We start from the raw sequence: 14,969 nt of genomic DNA on the forward strand, positions 1-14,969 counted from the left end.
AACAGGGGGTCAGATTACAGATTCGTTTCTTTAAACGCAGACCAGTTTAAACACCCTCTCACACTCCTGTAAAGCATTAGTACGTGTAACATGTTTAAGTAACATGTTTAACATGTGTAAGCTACATCTTTTTTCAATTTGCCTACATAAAAATATTCTTTTAAACGGATAATAAAAATATTATTAACTCCATAGTATATATGTTAGCGGCAATAAGTGAAATTAGGCATTAAGCTTAAATCCTAGGCAATAAACTAACGCCTAGGCATTAAGTATAATGCCTAAATGATGTTAGGCATTAGTCTTAAATCCTAGGATTTAAGCTTAAATCCTGAAAAATGTGTCCAGGCATTAAGCTTAATGCCTAAAGTATAAATGCGAGTAAATAAAAGACATTTATTCAATTAAATAAAAATTATACATTTGTTACATAATAAAATTACGAGAACTGAAGTTTAAAATGTCATCTACTGGAAATAAAATCACAGATAAAATATGTTTTTATATTAAAACTCATCAAATATTACTTATCAAACATGAAAACTTAATACAAATGTGTTGACCTCCAGATAATTACTGATGGGTTGCTGCCTCACGTACACTTAAAGTTGTTTCACAATTAATTTCCTCTTCCAGAATTAAATTTTGTTTACATATTCCCATCTCATTTGTTCCAAATGTTCCTAGAAGTTGTCCAAATCTTGTAGCCACAACAGCATTGCCCTTATCATTGACCTGAAAAAATAAACAGATAAAATTCTTTTGCAGGCAGTTTGATTATTTTCATTAAAATATCGATAAAGAATTATTTCTGAGAGAAGAATTAATTAGGTATTTGCATTTTGCGAATTATGAAATGAATTCGTGTTGCATATGGTGATTTTCAACTGTCTTTGTGGCATTAATCCGCATATGATTTTCGTCAGGTGCAGATTCTGGATTTTTCAAAAAGTGGGGAAGGGGCCTGGTCCCATAACCCCCTTCCTACATTAATATAAACATATTTATTTTTACTGGTTTTCTTTCTGTTTAGTATTTAATAAACATGACATATTAAATGATGCAGTCAAACTTTTGATTAAATATCTTACCTCAATGACTCGGCCGAGTAAATTTCTACTGTCACCCTTCCCTCTATCAAACATAGGTATTGGTATGGCAACTGTTTGCCCAACTTCTGCCGTCCCTAGTTCCTTTTTGCTCCTGGCTATCATAGTGTTTGCCTGCTTCAGTTGACTGTCCATGGCTCCAGAACGATGTCGAACTCTGTTGGTATCAATTTTACAATTTGGACATACCACCTTTGAACCGTATCCCTCTTCACTTACAGTAGTACCACATATAACATGAATGTGTTTGTCACATTTAATACACATATGAGCTCCAGGTGTATCCTTTTCAAATACATAGCACTGTAACACATCCTGAAAAATAATTTCCATAAATAATAAGGTAAAAAAAAATCATTTGGTGTGGTCATACATCAGTTTTTAAAATTTAATTACAGTTTTGTGGTAATAAAGTGTTTTTGTTCATATAAGATAAGACCTATAGGTAACCATACGGCCTTCAACAAAAACTCATAGTAAGGAGACTCTTTTTTTCTTAAGCTCCGAATATCATTCCTGTGGTTTATCTGTTATATATTACATGGAAGTACTTTAGTTCAAGCTCCCGTCAGGATTAAAGAGTCGTTTTTTTTAATATTTCTGAGACTATTTTCAACTTACCTTATCAGTGATTGGAGTAGAAGGTTCCACATTTGGTTCTGCAATAGATTCTGGTATATCAGAGGCATCGACAATGTTTTCTGTTTTATTTTCAGTTACAGGTTGATCATTTACAGACTCTGTCTGGAGCTTAAGTAAGTCCTCTTCTTTTTCTAAGGTCATCAATATTTCTTTCGGAATTTTGGTTTCTGATGTTAATCCAATTGTTGCACATTTACCAAATAAGGCTTCATAGGGGGACCGTCCAATGCCTTTGTTTAGAGCTGAATTCTTTTGAATCTGGACGAACTTGATACCAATTGACCACTTTGTTGATTCATTGTTCCTCAGCCATGCAGTTAGCATGTCATGGATATCTCCATTTGATCGCTCAATGCTACCCTGTGATTGAGGGTGTCTCGGTTTCCCATGAACGATAACAAGTTCTGGCCACATTAATTTTAACTCGGATATGACCAAAGCTGTGAATTCCCGACCATTGTCACTTTGCAGTATAAGGCCGCCATGGCTAAAAATAGAACATGGGGGTAAAATGCAGTTTTTGGCTTATAACTCAAAAACCAAAGCATTAAGAGCAAATCTGACAGAAAGTAAAATTGTTGATCAGGTCACGATCTATCTGCCCTGGAATTTTCAGATGAATCGGATAATCGGTTGTTAGGTTGCTGCCCCTGAATTGGTAATTTTGAGGAAATGTTGCTGGTTTTTTTGTTATTATCTTGAATGTTATTATAGATAGAGATAAACTGTAAACAGCAATAATGTACAGCAAAGTAAGAACTAAAAATAAGTCAGTATGACCAAAATAGTTAATTGACCCCCTAAGGAGTTATTGCCCTTCATAGTCAATTTTTAACAATTTTCTTAAAATTTGAAGATTTTCAATAACATTTTCCACAGAAAGTACTGTTATAGATAGAGATAATTGTAAGCAGCAAGAATGTTTAGTAAAGTAAGATCTACAAACACATCACCATCACCAAAACACAATTTTGTCATGAATCCATCTGTGTCCATTGTTTAATATTCACATAGACCAAGGTGAGCGACACAGGCTCTTTAGAGCCTCTAGTTTATGGGATACAATCACTTTTTTAAATCTTTTTTATTTTTTATACTTCCACAAAAAAGTATGAGTTAATTCTGTTTTAAATAAGAAAAGTACTAAAATTTGAAGATTTGTCAGATAAACGTATATTAATATTAGGAATATAATTAAGAAAATACTTTATGTCAAGAAAAATCACTAAACATGCTAAAAACACCTACATTCTAAAATTTCACTTATTGCCTACAATCATGTTCGGCAATAGGATGAATAATCATCACCAAATTTCAGGTAATAAGCTTAATGCCTGGAAATTTCAGGCAATAACTTAATGCCTAGGCGTTAGCTTATTGCCTAGAATTTAAGCTTAATGCCTAATTTCACTTATTGCCGCTAACATATATATCCAAAGCCATGGGACCACGTGCATGTGACATTTGTAGGTCTTTACAACATAATTAAGGCACTAAATACTACTGTTGATCATATCTATATGAAATGTATCATGTGTATTTTAAAATCAAATCAAATCAAATCAAATATTTTATTGGACAAAGCACATATGAAACAATGCGTATTCCCAGATACAAGGAATCTGTATATATATATTTGCACAATGATATGCTACTGTAATGCGGTACATTTTCCTTTTTTTTCATGTGATAAAAAAATAAATGAAGCAAATTCACCGTGTTTCATGAAAGTTAATGATTTTGAATAGGTTTTTTTTTAATAGTTGTACATGTTGAGAATATTCTATTTTTAGAATAAGTATTTTCAGAATCGTTTAAAAATAGCCTATAAATAGAATATGCATAATTCATGAATCGTGACGTAGGGCGGTCTACGGGATCCCTTCTTCCGCTTACCTTAATTATTGCGCAATCATACCGGGAATAAATTTACCCCAAGATGGTGATACGGTAAAAAAATTATAATCCATCTGATTGGATTATATTTATCGTTTCAAAATTAACCAGAAATGCGTAGAGGGAATAACAATTTGAAAAAATTTGGCCTAATATTTTATAAAAAAAAACCTCCTCAATACTATGAATTTTGCGGATGCGTTCAATATATTAACAAGATAGCAGTGAGCGTTAAGTACCTAAAAATGATGGACGTTAATAAGTCCTCGGTAGTATAGTGGTTAGTATCCCCGCCTGTCACGCGGGAGACCGGGGTTCGATTCCCCGCCGGGGAGGACATTATTTTTTACTTGGCTTAATTTGGATTTTCATTCTTTAATTGTCAATTTGACCGCTATATATAGTAACAGTGGATAATACCTGTGTAAGGGTTTGAAACCAATCCAACTGTCATATTGTTTATGCCGTAGCATCTCCAGTTCATGTCATCAGAAGACCAGTTAAGTTTTGAACACGTTCCCAACCTTTAAATGTGTCTACTTTTTAGCATTCATGAACATATTTTTGAAAAAAGACGCAAAGATAAACTAAACCTGACTATCACTAGTACTGCATCATTAATCCTTTATGACAGATTATTTACTCATTATTATAATACATCCCGAATGTGGTGAACGAGTCGAACTAATCACATTAAAATAAACATGAGAGTGTCAATGAATGAAGGATTCTTGTAACATGTGTACGGGCAGGACATACACTCGAATCGACACAATTTCCTTATTTCGTTCATATCAGACTCTATTCATTTTCAATGCACAAAGACTACCGAAAAATTGAGTATTGGCGACATTCAAAAATTAATGGAGGACCCGGGCATCGATCCCGGTACCTCTCGCATGCTAAGCGAGCGCTCTACCATGTGAGCTAGTCCCCCTCTTGGGTAATATGTCATTAAATAACGCCTTTATGCGTACAGATGTCATTCAGTCACTTTATCGGTTCTAACTACAGTTCAAAGTAGTCTCGAGAGCTACGTACATTTGTACATAATGAAGATTTATTTATATTTAGCACAATTACGTGATATGCCTACAACTGCTTTGGCGGTCGGTCGTTAAAACAAAATGAATAAGGTTGAAACGTGGTACATGCATAACAAGCCGCTAATGTGCATTCGCTAAAATTCCTTGAACAATGGTAATATTTGAGAGTGAAATGGGACCAAAAAATATCCCGTGAGGCGGAGTCGAACCACCGACCTAGAGATGTCAGATTTTCTTATTCCACTACAGTCTCCCGCTCTACCAACTGAGCTATCACGGGGTCTGTATACAAATGGTTAAATTGATGATTTATACGTATTTGGATGTATTGTACATTTAGTAATAAAAACAAAAAAGCGCCATCAATTGAATCTAAAACGTATATTAGGGGAAGGAGGGGCGATAATTCATTAAGATATTCCAATTAGCAAGAGTAGCAGAGAAAACAAGTAAGTAGAATGACGGATCGGTTGCGCTTAACATATATCGCCTACAGCAATCAATACTATGAATTTTGCGGATGCGTTCAATATATTAACAAGATAGCAGTGAGCGTTAAGTACCTAAAAATGATGGACGTTAATAAGTCCTCGGTAGTATAGTGGTTAGTATCCCCGCCTGTCACGCGGGAGACCGGGGTTCGATTCCCCGCCGGGGAGGACATTATTTTTTACTTGGCTTAATTTGGATTTTCATTCTTTAATTGTCAATTTGACCGCTATATATAGTAACAGTGGATAATACCTGTGTAAGGGTTTGAAACCAATCCAACTGTCATATTGTTTATGCCGTAGCATCTCCAGTTCATGTCATCAGAAGACCAGTTAAGTTTTGAACACGTTCCCAACCTTTAAATGTGTCTACTTTTTAGCATTCATGAACATATTTTTGAAAAAAGACGCAAAGATAAACTAAACCTGACTATCACTAGTACTGCATCATTAATCCTTTATGACAGATTATTTACTCATTATTATAATACATCCCGAATGTGGTGAACGAGTCGAACTAATCACATTAAAATAAACATGAGAGTGTCAATGAATGAAGGATTCTTGTAACATGTGTACGGGCAGGACATACACTCGAATCGACACAATTTCCTTATTTCGTTCATATCAGACTCTATTCATTTTCAATGCACAAAGACTACCGAAAAATTGAGTATTGGCGACATTCAAAAATTAATGGAGGACCCGGGCATCGATCCCGGTACCTCTCGCATGCTAAGCGAGCGCTCTACCATGTGAGCTAGTCCCCCTCTTGGGTAATATGTCATTAAATAACGCCTTTATGCGTACAGATGTCATTCAGTCACTTTATCGGTTCTAACTACAGTTCAAAGTAGTCTCGAGAGCTACGTACATTTGTACATAATGAAGATTTATTTATATTTAGCACAATTACGTGATATGCCTACAACTGCTTTGGCGGTCGGTCGTTAAAACAAAATGAATAAGGTTGAAACGTGGTACATGCATAACAAGCCGCTAATGTGCATTCGCTAAAATTCCTTGAACAATGGTAATATTTGAGAGTGAAATGGGACCAAAAAATATCCCGTGAGGCGGAGTCGAACCACCGACCTAGAGATGTCAGATTTTCTTATTCCACTACAGTCTCCCGCTCTACCAACTGAGCTATCACGGGGTCTGTATACAAATGGTTAAATTGATGATTTATACGTATTTGGATGTATTGTACATTTAGTAATAAAAACAAAAAAGCGCCATCAATTGAATCTAAAACGTATATTAGGGGAAGGAGGGGCGATAATTCATTAAGATATTCCAATTAGCAAGAGTAGCAGAGAAAACAAGTAAGTAGAATGACGGATCGGTTGCGCTTAACATATATCGCCTACAGCAATCAATACTATGAATTTTGCGGATGCGTTCAATATATTAACAAGATAGCAGTGAGCGTTAAGTACCTAAAAATGATGGACGTTAATAAGTCCTCGGTAGTATAGTGGTTAGTATCCCCGCCTGTCACGCGGGAGACCGGGGTTCGATTCCCCGCCGGGGAGGACATTATTTTTTACTTGGCTTAATTTGGATTTTCATTCTTTAATTGTCAATTTGACCGCTATATATAGTAACAGTGGATAATACCTGTGTAAGGGTTTGAAACCAATCCAACTGTCATATTGTTTATGCCGTAGCATCTCCAGTTCATGTCATCAGAAGACCAGTTAAGTTTTGAACACGTTCCCAACCTTTAAATGTGTCTACTTTTTAGCATTCATGAACATATTTTTGAAAAAAGACGCAAAGATAAACTAAACCTGACTATCACTAGTACTGCATCATTAATCCTTTATGACAGATTATTTACTCATTATTATAATACATCCCGAATGTGGTGAACGAGTCGAACTAATCACATTAAAATAAACATGAGAGTGTCAATGAATGAAGGATTCTTGTAACATGTGTACGGGCAGGACATACACTCGAATCGACACAATTTCCTTATTTCGTTCATATCAGACTCTATTCATTTTCAATGCACAAAGACTACCGAAAAATTGAGTATTGGCGACATTCAAAAATTAATGGAGGACCCGGGCATCGATCCCGGTACCTCTCGCATGCTAAGCGAGCGCTCTACCATGTGAGCTAGTCCCCCTCTTGGGTAATATGTCATTAAATAACGCCTTTATGCGTACAGATGTCATTCAGTCACTTTATCGGTTCTAACTACAGTTCAAAGTAGTCTCGAGAGCTACGTACATTTGTACATAATGAAGATTTATTTATATTTAGCACAATTACGTGATATGCCTACAACTGCTTTGGCGGTCGGTCGTTAAAACAAAATGAATAAGGTTGAAACGTGGTACATGCATAACAAGCCGCTAATGTGCATTCGCTAAAATTCCTTGAACAATGGTAATATTTGAGAGTGAAATGGGACCAAAAAATATCCCGTGAGGCGGAGTCGAACCACCGACCTAGAGATGTCAGATTTTCTTATTCCACTACAGTCTCCCGCTCTACCAACTGAGCTATCACGGGGTCTGTATACAAATGGTTAAATTGATGATTTATACGTATTTGGATGTATTGTACATTTAGTAATAAAAACAAAAAAGCGCCATCAATTGAATCTAAAACGTATATTAGGGGAAGGAGGGGCGATAATTCATTAAGATATTCCAATTAGCAAGAGTAGCAGAGAAAACAAGTAAGTAGAATGACGGATCGGTTGCGCTTAACATATATCGCCTACAGCAATCAATACTATGAATTTTGCGGATGCGTTCAATATATTAACAAGATAGCAGTGAGCGTTAAGTACCTAAAAATGATGGACGTTAATAAGTCCTCGGTAGTATAGTGGTTAGTATCCCCGCCTGTCACGCGGGAGACCGGGGTTCGATTCCCCGCCGGGGAGGACATTATTTTTTACTTGGCTTAATTTGGATTTTCATTCTTTAATTGTCAATTTGACCGCTATATATAGTAACAGTGGATAATACCTGTGTAAGGGTTTGAAACCAATCCAACTGTCATATTGTTTATGCCGTAGCATCTCCAGTTCATGTCATCAGAAGACCAGTTAAGTTTTGAACACGTTCCCAACCTTTAAATGTGTCTACTTTTTAGCATTCATGAACATATTTTTGAAAAAAGACGCAAAGATAAACTAAACCTGACTATCACTAGTACTGCATCATTAATCCTTTATGACAGATTATTTACTCATTATTATAATACATCCCGAATGTGGTGAACGAGTCGAACTAATCACATTAAAATAAACATGAGAGTGTCAATGAATGAAGGATTCTTGTAACATGTGTACGGGCAGGACATACACTCGAATCGACACAATTTCCTTATTTCGTTCATATCAGACTCTATTCATTTTCAATGCACAAAGACTACCGAAAAATTGAGTATTGGCGACATTCAAAAATTAATGGAGGACCCGGGCATCGATCCCGGTACCTCTCGCATGCTAAGCGAGCGCTCTACCATGTGAGCTAGTCCCCCTCTTGGGTAATATGTCATTAAATAACGCCTTTATGCGTACAGATGTCATTCAGTCACTTTATCGGTTCTAACTACAGTTCAAAGTAGTCTCGAGAGCTACGTACATTTGTACATAATGAAGATTTATTTATATTTAGCACAATTACGTGATATGCCTACAACTGCTTTGGCGGTCGGTCGTTAAAACAAAATGAATAAGGTTGAAACGTGGTACATGCATAACAAGCCGCTAATGTGCATTCGCTAAAATTCCTTGAACAATGGTAATATTTGAGAGTGAAATGGGACCAAAAAATATCCCGTGAGGCGGAGTCGAACCACCGACCTAGAGATGTCAGATTTTCTTATTCCACTACAGTCTCCCGCTCTACCAACTGAGCTATCACGGGGTCTGTATACAAATGGTTAAATTGATGATTTATACGTATTTGGATGTATTGTACATTTAGTAATAAAAACAAAAAAGCGCCATCAATTGAATCTAAAACGTATATTAGGGGAAGGAGGGGCGATAATTCATTAAGATATTCCAATTAGCAAGAGTAGCAGAGAAAACAAGTAAGTAGAATGACGGATCGGTTGCGCTTAACATATATCGCCTACAGCAATCAATACTATGAATTTTGCGGATGCGTTCAATATATTAACAAGATAGCAGTGAGCGTTAAGTACCTAAAAATGATGGACGTTAATAAGTCCTCGGTAGTATAGTGGTTAGTATCCCCGCCTGTCACGCGGGAGACCGGGGTTCGATTCCCCGCCGGGGAGGACATTATTTTTTACTTGGCTTAATTTGGATTTTCATTCTTTAATTGTCAATTTGACCGCTATATATAGTAACAGTGGATAATACCTGTGTAAGGGTTTGAAACCAATCCAACTGTCATATTGTTTATGCCGTAGCATCTCCAGTTCATGTCATCAGAAGACCAGTTAAGTTTTGAACACGTTCCCAACCTTTAAATGTGTCTACTTTTTAGCATTCATGAACATATTTTTGAAAAAAGACGCAAAGATAAACTAAACCTGACTATCACTAGTACTGCATCATTAATCCTTTATGACAGATTATTTACTCATTATTATAATACATCCCGAATGTGGTGAACGAGTCGAACTAATCACATTAAAATAAACATGAGAGTGTCAATGAATGAAGGATTCTTGTAACATGTGTACGGGCAGGACATACACTCGAATCGACACAATTTCCTTATTTCGTTCATATCAGACTCTATTCATTTTCAATGCACAAAGACTACCGAAAAATTGAGTATTGGCGACATTCAAAAATTAATGGAGGACCCGGGCATCGATCCCGGTACCTCTCGCATGCTAAGCGAGCGCTCTACCATGTGAGCTAGTCCCCCTCTTGGGTAATATGTCATTAAATAACGCCTTTATGCGTACAGATGTCATTCAGTCACTTTATCGGTTCTAACTACAGTTCAAAGTAGTCTCGAGAGCTACGTACATTTGTACATAATGAAGATTTATTTATATTTAGCACAATTACGTGATATGCCTACAACTGCTTTGGCGGTCGGTCGTTAAAACAAAATGAATAAGGTTGAAACGTGGTACATGCATAACAAGCCGCTAATGTGCATTCGCTAAAATTCCTTGAACAATGGTAATATTTGAGAGTGAAATGGGACCAAAAAATATCCCGTGAGGCGGAGTCGAACCACCGACCTAGAGATGTCAGATTTTCTTATTCCACTACAGTCTCCCGCTCTACCAACTGAGCTATCACGGGGTCTGTATACAAATGGTTAAATTGATGATTTATACGTATTTGGATGTATTGTACATTTAGTAATAAAAACAAAAAAGCGCCATCAATTGAATCTAAAACGTATATTAGGGGAAGGAGGGGCGATAATTCATTAAGATATTCCAATTAGCAAGAGTAGCAGAGAAAACAAGTAAGTAGAATGACGGATCGGTTGCGCTTAACATATATCGCCTACAGCAATCAATACTATGAATTTTGCGGATGCGTTCAATATATTAACAAGATAGCAGTGAGCGTTAAGTACCTAAAAATGATGGACGTTAATAAGTCCTCGGTAGTATAGTGGTTAGTATCCCCGCCTGTCACGCGGGAGACCGGGGTTCGATTCCCCGCCGGGGAGGACATTATTTTTTACTTGGCTTAATTTGGATTTTCATTCTTTAATTGTCAATTTGACCGCTATATATAGTAACAGTGGATAATACCTGTGTAAGGGTTTGAAACCAATCCAACTGTCATATTGTTTATGCCGTAGCATCTCCAGTTCATGTCATCAGAAGACCAGTTAAGTTTTGAACACGTTCCCAACCTTTAAATGTGTCTACTTTTTAGCATTCATGAACATATTTTTGAAAAAAGACGCAAAGATAAACTAAACCTGACTATCACTAGTACTGCATCATTAATCCTTTATGACAGATTATTTACTCATTATTATAATACATCCCGAATGTGGTGAACGAGTCGAACTAATCACATTAAAATAAACATGAGAGTGTCAATGAATGAAGGATTCTTGTAACATGTGTACGGGCAGGACATACACTCGAATCGACACAATTTCCTTATTTCGTTCATATCAGACTCTATTCATTTTCAATGCACAAAGACTACCGAAAAATTGAGTATTGGCGACATTCAAAAATTAATGGAGGACCCGGGCATCGATCCCGGTACCTCTCGCATGCTAAGCGAGCGCTCTACCATGTGAGCTAGTCCCCCTCTTGGGTAATATGTCATTAAATAACGCCTTTATGCGTACAGATGTCATTCAGTCACTTTATCGGTTCTAACTACAGTTCAAAGTAGTCTCGAGAGCTACGTACATTTGTACATAATGAAGATTTATTTATATTTAGCACAATTACGTGATATGCCTACAACTGCTTTGGCGGTCGGTCGTTAAAACAAAATGAATAAGGTTGAAACGTGGTACATGCATAACAAGCCGCTAATGTGCATTCGCTAAAATTCCTTGAACAATGGTAATATTTGAGAGTGAAATGGGACCAAAAAATATCCCGTGAGGCGGAGTCGAACCACCGACCTAGAGATGTCAGATTTTCTTATTCCACTACAGTCTCCCGCTCTACCAACTGAGCTATCACGGGGTCTGTATACAAATGGTTAAATTGATGATTTATACGTATTTGGATGTATTGTACATTTAGTAATAAAAACAAAAAAGCGCCATCAATTGAATCTAAAACGTATATTAGGGGAAGGAGGGGCGATAATTCATTAAGATATTCCAATTAGCAAGAGTAGCAGAGAAAACAAGTAAGTAGAATGACGGATCGGTTGCGCTTAACATATATCGCCTACAGCAATCAATACTATGAATTTTGCGGATGCGTTCAATATATTAACAAGATAGCAGTGAGCGTTAAGTACCTAAAAATGATGGACGTTAATAAGTCCTCGGTAGTATAGTGGTTAGTATCCCCGCCTGTCACGCGGGAGACCGGGGTTCGATTCCCCGCCGGGGAGGACATTATTTTTTACTTGGCTTAATTTGGATTTTCATTCTTTAATTGTCAATTTGACCGCTATATATAGTAACAGTGGATAATACCTGTGTAAGGGTTTGAAACCAATCCAACTGTCATATTGTTTATGCCGTAGCATCTCCAGTTCATGTCATCAGAAGACCAGTTAAGTTTTGAACACGTTCCCAACCTTTAAATGTGTCTACTTTTTAGCATTCATGAACATATTTTTGAAAAAAGACGCAAAGATAAACTAAACCTGACTATCACTAGTACTGCATCATTAATCCTTTATGACAGATTATTTACTCATTATTATAATACATCCCGAATGTGGTGAACGAGTCGAACTAATCACATTAAAATAAACATGAGAGTGTCAATGAATGAAGGATTCTTGTAACATGTGTACGGGCAGGACATACACTCGAATCGACACAATTTCCTTATTTCGTTCATATCAGACTCTATTCATTTTCAATGCACAAAGACTACCGAAAAATTGAGTATTGGCGACATTCAAAAATTAATGGAGGACCCGGGCATCGATCCCGGTACCTCTCGCATGCTAAGCGAGCGCTCTACCATGTGAGCTAGTCCCCCTCTTGGGTAATATGTCATTAAATAACGCCTTTATGCGTACAGATGTCATTCAGTCACTTTATCGGTTCTAACTACAGTTCAAAGTAGTCTCGAGAGCTACGTACATTTGTACATAATGAAGATTTATTTATATTTAGCACAATTACGTGATATGCCTACAACTGCTTTGGCGGTCGGTCGTTAAAACAAAATGAATAAGGTTGAAACGTGGTACATGCATAACAAGCCGCTAATGTGCATTCGCTAAAATTCCTTGAACAATGGTAATATTTGAGAGTGAAATGGGACCAAAAAATATCCCGTGAGGCGGAGTCGAACCACCGACCTAGAGATGTCAGATTTTCTTATTCCACTACAGTCTCCCGCTCTACCAACTGAGCTATCACGGGGTCTGTATACAAATGGTTAAATTGATGATTTATACGTATTTGGATGTATTGTACATTTAGTAATAAAAACAAAAAAGCGCCATCAATTGAATCTAAAACGTATATTAGGGGAAGGAGGGGCGATAATTCATTAAGATATTCCAATTAGCAAGAGTAGCAGAGAAAACAAGTAAGTAGAATGACGGATCGGTTGCGCTTAACATATATCGCCTACAGCAATCAATACTATGAATTTTGCGGATGCGTTCAATATATTAACAAGATAGCAGTGAGCGTTAAGTACCTAAAAATGATGGACGTTAATAAGTCCTCGGTAGTATAGTGGTTAGTATCCCCGCCTGTCACGCGGGAGACCGGGGTTCGATTCCCCGCCGGGGAGGACATTATTTTTTACTTGGCTTAATTTGGATTTTCATTCTTTAATTGTCAATTTGACCGCTATATATAGTAACAGTGGATAATACCTGTGTAAGGGTTTGAAACCAATCCAACTGTCATATTGTTTATGCCGTAGCATCTCCAGTTCATGTCATCAGAAGACCAGTTAAGTTTTGAACACGTTCCCAACCTTTAAATGTGTCTACTTTTTAGCATTCATGAACATATTTTTGAAAAAAGACGCAAAGATAAACTAAACCTGACTATCACTAGTACTGCATCATTAATCCTTTATGACAGATTATTTACTCATTATTATAATACATCCCGAATGTGGTGAACGAGTCGAACTAATCACATTAAAATAAACATGAGAGTGTCAATGAATGAAGGATTCTTGTAACATGTGTACGGGCAGGACATACACTCGAATCGACACAATTTCCTTATTTCGTTCATATCAGACTCTATTCATTTTCAATGCACAAAGACTACCGAAAAATTGAGTATTGGCGACATTCAAAAATTAATGGAGGACCCGGGCATCGATCCCGGTACCTCTCGCATGCTAAGCGAGCGCTCTACCATGTGAGCTAGTCCCCCTCTTGGGTAATATGTCATTAAATAACGCCTTTATGCGTACAGATGTCATTCAGTCACTTTATCGGTTCTAACTACAGTTCAAAGTAGTCTCGAGAGCTACGTACATTTGTACATAATGAAGATTTATTTATATTTAGCACAATTACGTGATATGCCTACAACTGCTTTGGCGGTCGGTCGTTAAAACAAAATGAATAAGGTTGAAACGTGGTACATGCATAACAAGCCGCTAATGTGCATTCGCTAAAATTCCTTGAACAATGGTAATATTTGAGAGTGAAATGGGACCAAAAAATATCCCGTGAGGCGGAGTCGAACCACCGACCTAGAGATGTCAGATTTTCTTATTCCACTACAGTCTCCCGCTCTACCAACTGAGCTATCACGGGGTCTGTATACAAATGGTTAAATTGATGATTTATACGTATTTGGATGTATTGTACATTTAGTAATAAAAACAAAAAAGCGCCATCAATTGAATCTAAAACGTATATTAGGGGAAGGAGGGGCGATAATTCATTAAGATATTCCAATTAGCAAGAGTAGCAGAGAAAACAAGTAAGTAGAATGACGGATCGGTTGCGCTTAACATATATCGCCTACAGCAATCAATACTATGAATTTTGCGGATGCGTTCAATATATTAACAAGATAGCAGTGAGCGTTAAGTACCTAAAAATGATGGACGTTAATAAGTCCTCGGTAGTATAGTGGTTAGTATCCCCGCCTGTCACGCGGGAGACCGGGGTTCGATTCCCCGCCGGGGAGGACATTATTTTTTACTTGGCTTAATTT

The 14,969-nt window shown here is 37.0% G+C and overlaps 2 protein-coding genes and 25 non-coding genes across 27 annotated transcripts; 9 read left to right on the plus strand and 18 right to left on the minus strand.

Annotated features, from left to right (window-relative positions):
* Window positions 1-382: 382 nt before the first annotated feature.
* LOC139496074 (uncharacterized) lies at window positions 383-1,464 on the minus strand. The gene is made up of 2 exons (XM_071284517.1): window positions 1,092-1,464; window positions 383-735 (listed from the first exon to the last, which is right to left on the minus strand). Exons 1-2 carry the CDS (start codon window positions 1,440-1,442, stop codon window positions 574-576), a joined length of 513 nt encoding a protein of 170 aa, XP_071140618.1. The 5' UTR covers window positions 1,443-1,464; the 3' UTR covers window positions 383-573.
* Window positions 1,465-1,721: 257 nt separating this feature from the next.
* LOC139494487 (KRAB-A domain-containing protein 2-like) lies at window positions 1,722-2,165 on the minus strand. Its single transcript, XM_071282647.1, has one exon. The coding sequence runs from the start codon at window positions 2,163-2,165 to the stop codon at window positions 1,722-1,724; it is 444 nt and encodes a 147-aa protein (XP_071138748.1).
* A 1,745-nt stretch (window positions 2,166-3,910) lies between these two features.
* On the plus strand, window positions 3,911-3,982 carry Trnad-guc (transfer RNA aspartic acid (anticodon GUC)). Its single transcript has one exon. It is a non-coding gene; the product is annotated as a tRNA-Asp (tRNA).
* A 529-nt stretch (window positions 3,983-4,511) lies between these two features.
* Window positions 4,512-4,584, minus strand: Trnaa-agc (transfer RNA alanine (anticodon AGC)). Its single transcript has one exon. It is a non-coding gene; the product is annotated as a tRNA-Ala (tRNA).
* A 297-nt stretch (window positions 4,585-4,881) lies between these two features.
* On the minus strand, window positions 4,882-4,973 carry Trnay-gua (transfer RNA tyrosine (anticodon GUA)). Its single transcript is given in 2 exon segments — window positions 4,882-4,917; window positions 4,937-4,973. It is a non-coding gene; the product is annotated as a tRNA-Tyr (tRNA).
* A 307-nt stretch (window positions 4,974-5,280) lies between these two features.
* On the plus strand, window positions 5,281-5,352 carry Trnad-guc (transfer RNA aspartic acid (anticodon GUC)). Its single transcript has one exon. It is a non-coding gene; the product is annotated as a tRNA-Asp (tRNA).
* Window positions 5,353-5,881: 529 nt separating this feature from the next.
* On the minus strand, window positions 5,882-5,954 carry Trnaa-agc (transfer RNA alanine (anticodon AGC)). Its single transcript has one exon. It is a non-coding gene; the product is annotated as a tRNA-Ala (tRNA).
* A 297-nt stretch (window positions 5,955-6,251) lies between these two features.
* Trnay-gua (transfer RNA tyrosine (anticodon GUA)) lies at window positions 6,252-6,343 on the minus strand. Its single transcript is given in 2 exon segments — window positions 6,252-6,287; window positions 6,307-6,343. It is a non-coding gene; the product is annotated as a tRNA-Tyr (tRNA).
* A 307-nt stretch (window positions 6,344-6,650) lies between these two features.
* Window positions 6,651-6,722, plus strand: Trnad-guc (transfer RNA aspartic acid (anticodon GUC)). Its single transcript has one exon. It is a non-coding gene; the product is annotated as a tRNA-Asp (tRNA).
* A 529-nt stretch (window positions 6,723-7,251) lies between these two features.
* Window positions 7,252-7,324, minus strand: Trnaa-agc (transfer RNA alanine (anticodon AGC)). The gene has a single exon. It is a non-coding gene; the product is annotated as a tRNA-Ala (tRNA).
* Window positions 7,325-7,621: 297 nt separating this feature from the next.
* Trnay-gua (transfer RNA tyrosine (anticodon GUA)) lies at window positions 7,622-7,713 on the minus strand. Its single transcript is given in 2 exon segments — window positions 7,622-7,657; window positions 7,677-7,713. It is a non-coding gene; the product is annotated as a tRNA-Tyr (tRNA).
* Window positions 7,714-8,020: 307 nt separating this feature from the next.
* Trnad-guc (transfer RNA aspartic acid (anticodon GUC)) lies at window positions 8,021-8,092 on the plus strand. The gene has a single exon. It is a non-coding gene; the product is annotated as a tRNA-Asp (tRNA).
* Window positions 8,093-8,621: 529 nt separating this feature from the next.
* On the minus strand, window positions 8,622-8,694 carry Trnaa-agc (transfer RNA alanine (anticodon AGC)). Its single transcript has one exon. It is a non-coding gene; the product is annotated as a tRNA-Ala (tRNA).
* Window positions 8,695-8,991: 297 nt separating this feature from the next.
* On the minus strand, window positions 8,992-9,083 carry Trnay-gua (transfer RNA tyrosine (anticodon GUA)). The gene is given in 2 exon segments: window positions 8,992-9,027; window positions 9,047-9,083. It is a non-coding gene; the product is annotated as a tRNA-Tyr (tRNA).
* A 307-nt stretch (window positions 9,084-9,390) lies between these two features.
* Trnad-guc (transfer RNA aspartic acid (anticodon GUC)) lies at window positions 9,391-9,462 on the plus strand. Its single transcript has one exon. It is a non-coding gene; the product is annotated as a tRNA-Asp (tRNA).
* A 529-nt stretch (window positions 9,463-9,991) lies between these two features.
* On the minus strand, window positions 9,992-10,064 carry Trnaa-agc (transfer RNA alanine (anticodon AGC)). The gene has a single exon. It is a non-coding gene; the product is annotated as a tRNA-Ala (tRNA).
* A 297-nt stretch (window positions 10,065-10,361) lies between these two features.
* On the minus strand, window positions 10,362-10,453 carry Trnay-gua (transfer RNA tyrosine (anticodon GUA)). The gene is given in 2 exon segments: window positions 10,362-10,397; window positions 10,417-10,453. It is a non-coding gene; the product is annotated as a tRNA-Tyr (tRNA).
* Window positions 10,454-10,760: 307 nt separating this feature from the next.
* Trnad-guc (transfer RNA aspartic acid (anticodon GUC)) lies at window positions 10,761-10,832 on the plus strand. The gene has a single exon. It is a non-coding gene; the product is annotated as a tRNA-Asp (tRNA).
* A 529-nt stretch (window positions 10,833-11,361) lies between these two features.
* Trnaa-agc (transfer RNA alanine (anticodon AGC)) lies at window positions 11,362-11,434 on the minus strand. Its single transcript has one exon. It is a non-coding gene; the product is annotated as a tRNA-Ala (tRNA).
* Window positions 11,435-11,731: 297 nt separating this feature from the next.
* Trnay-gua (transfer RNA tyrosine (anticodon GUA)) lies at window positions 11,732-11,823 on the minus strand. The gene is given in 2 exon segments: window positions 11,732-11,767; window positions 11,787-11,823. It is a non-coding gene; the product is annotated as a tRNA-Tyr (tRNA).
* A 307-nt stretch (window positions 11,824-12,130) lies between these two features.
* Window positions 12,131-12,202, plus strand: Trnad-guc (transfer RNA aspartic acid (anticodon GUC)). Its single transcript has one exon. It is a non-coding gene; the product is annotated as a tRNA-Asp (tRNA).
* A 529-nt stretch (window positions 12,203-12,731) lies between these two features.
* Trnaa-agc (transfer RNA alanine (anticodon AGC)) lies at window positions 12,732-12,804 on the minus strand. Its single transcript has one exon. It is a non-coding gene; the product is annotated as a tRNA-Ala (tRNA).
* Window positions 12,805-13,101: 297 nt separating this feature from the next.
* Window positions 13,102-13,193, minus strand: Trnay-gua (transfer RNA tyrosine (anticodon GUA)). Its single transcript is given in 2 exon segments — window positions 13,102-13,137; window positions 13,157-13,193. It is a non-coding gene; the product is annotated as a tRNA-Tyr (tRNA).
* Window positions 13,194-13,500: 307 nt separating this feature from the next.
* On the plus strand, window positions 13,501-13,572 carry Trnad-guc (transfer RNA aspartic acid (anticodon GUC)). The gene has a single exon. It is a non-coding gene; the product is annotated as a tRNA-Asp (tRNA).
* A 529-nt stretch (window positions 13,573-14,101) lies between these two features.
* Trnaa-agc (transfer RNA alanine (anticodon AGC)) lies at window positions 14,102-14,174 on the minus strand. The gene has a single exon. It is a non-coding gene; the product is annotated as a tRNA-Ala (tRNA).
* Window positions 14,175-14,471: 297 nt separating this feature from the next.
* Window positions 14,472-14,563, minus strand: Trnay-gua (transfer RNA tyrosine (anticodon GUA)). The gene is given in 2 exon segments: window positions 14,472-14,507; window positions 14,527-14,563. It is a non-coding gene; the product is annotated as a tRNA-Tyr (tRNA).
* A 307-nt stretch (window positions 14,564-14,870) lies between these two features.
* Trnad-guc (transfer RNA aspartic acid (anticodon GUC)) lies at window positions 14,871-14,942 on the plus strand. Its single transcript has one exon. It is a non-coding gene; the product is annotated as a tRNA-Asp (tRNA).
* Window positions 14,943-14,969: the final 27 nt, after the last annotated feature.

This window comes from Mytilus edulis, chromosome 11 (genome assembly GCF_963676685.1).
Source record: "Mytilus edulis chromosome 11, xbMytEdul2.2, whole genome shotgun sequence".
In the NCBI taxonomy this organism is placed as follows: domain Eukaryota; kingdom Metazoa; phylum Mollusca; class Bivalvia; order Mytilida; family Mytilidae; genus Mytilus; species Mytilus edulis.

What these genes read in the sequence shown, in the direction of transcription:
- LOC139496074 (XM_071284517.1), bottom strand. Translation starts at nt 1,442, where the DNA reads ATGGAAATTATTTTTCAGGATGTGTTACAGTGCTATGTATTTGAAAAG. An exon ending in TACTCGGCCGAGTCATTGAG is followed by an intron (nt 736 to 1,091) that starts GTAAGATATTTA and finishes TTATTTTTTCAG; the next exon opens with GTCAATGATAAGGGCAATGC.
- LOC139494487 (XM_071282647.1), bottom strand. Translation starts at nt 2,165, where the DNA reads ATGTGGCCAGAACTTGTTATCGTTCATGGGAAACCGAGACACCCTCAA.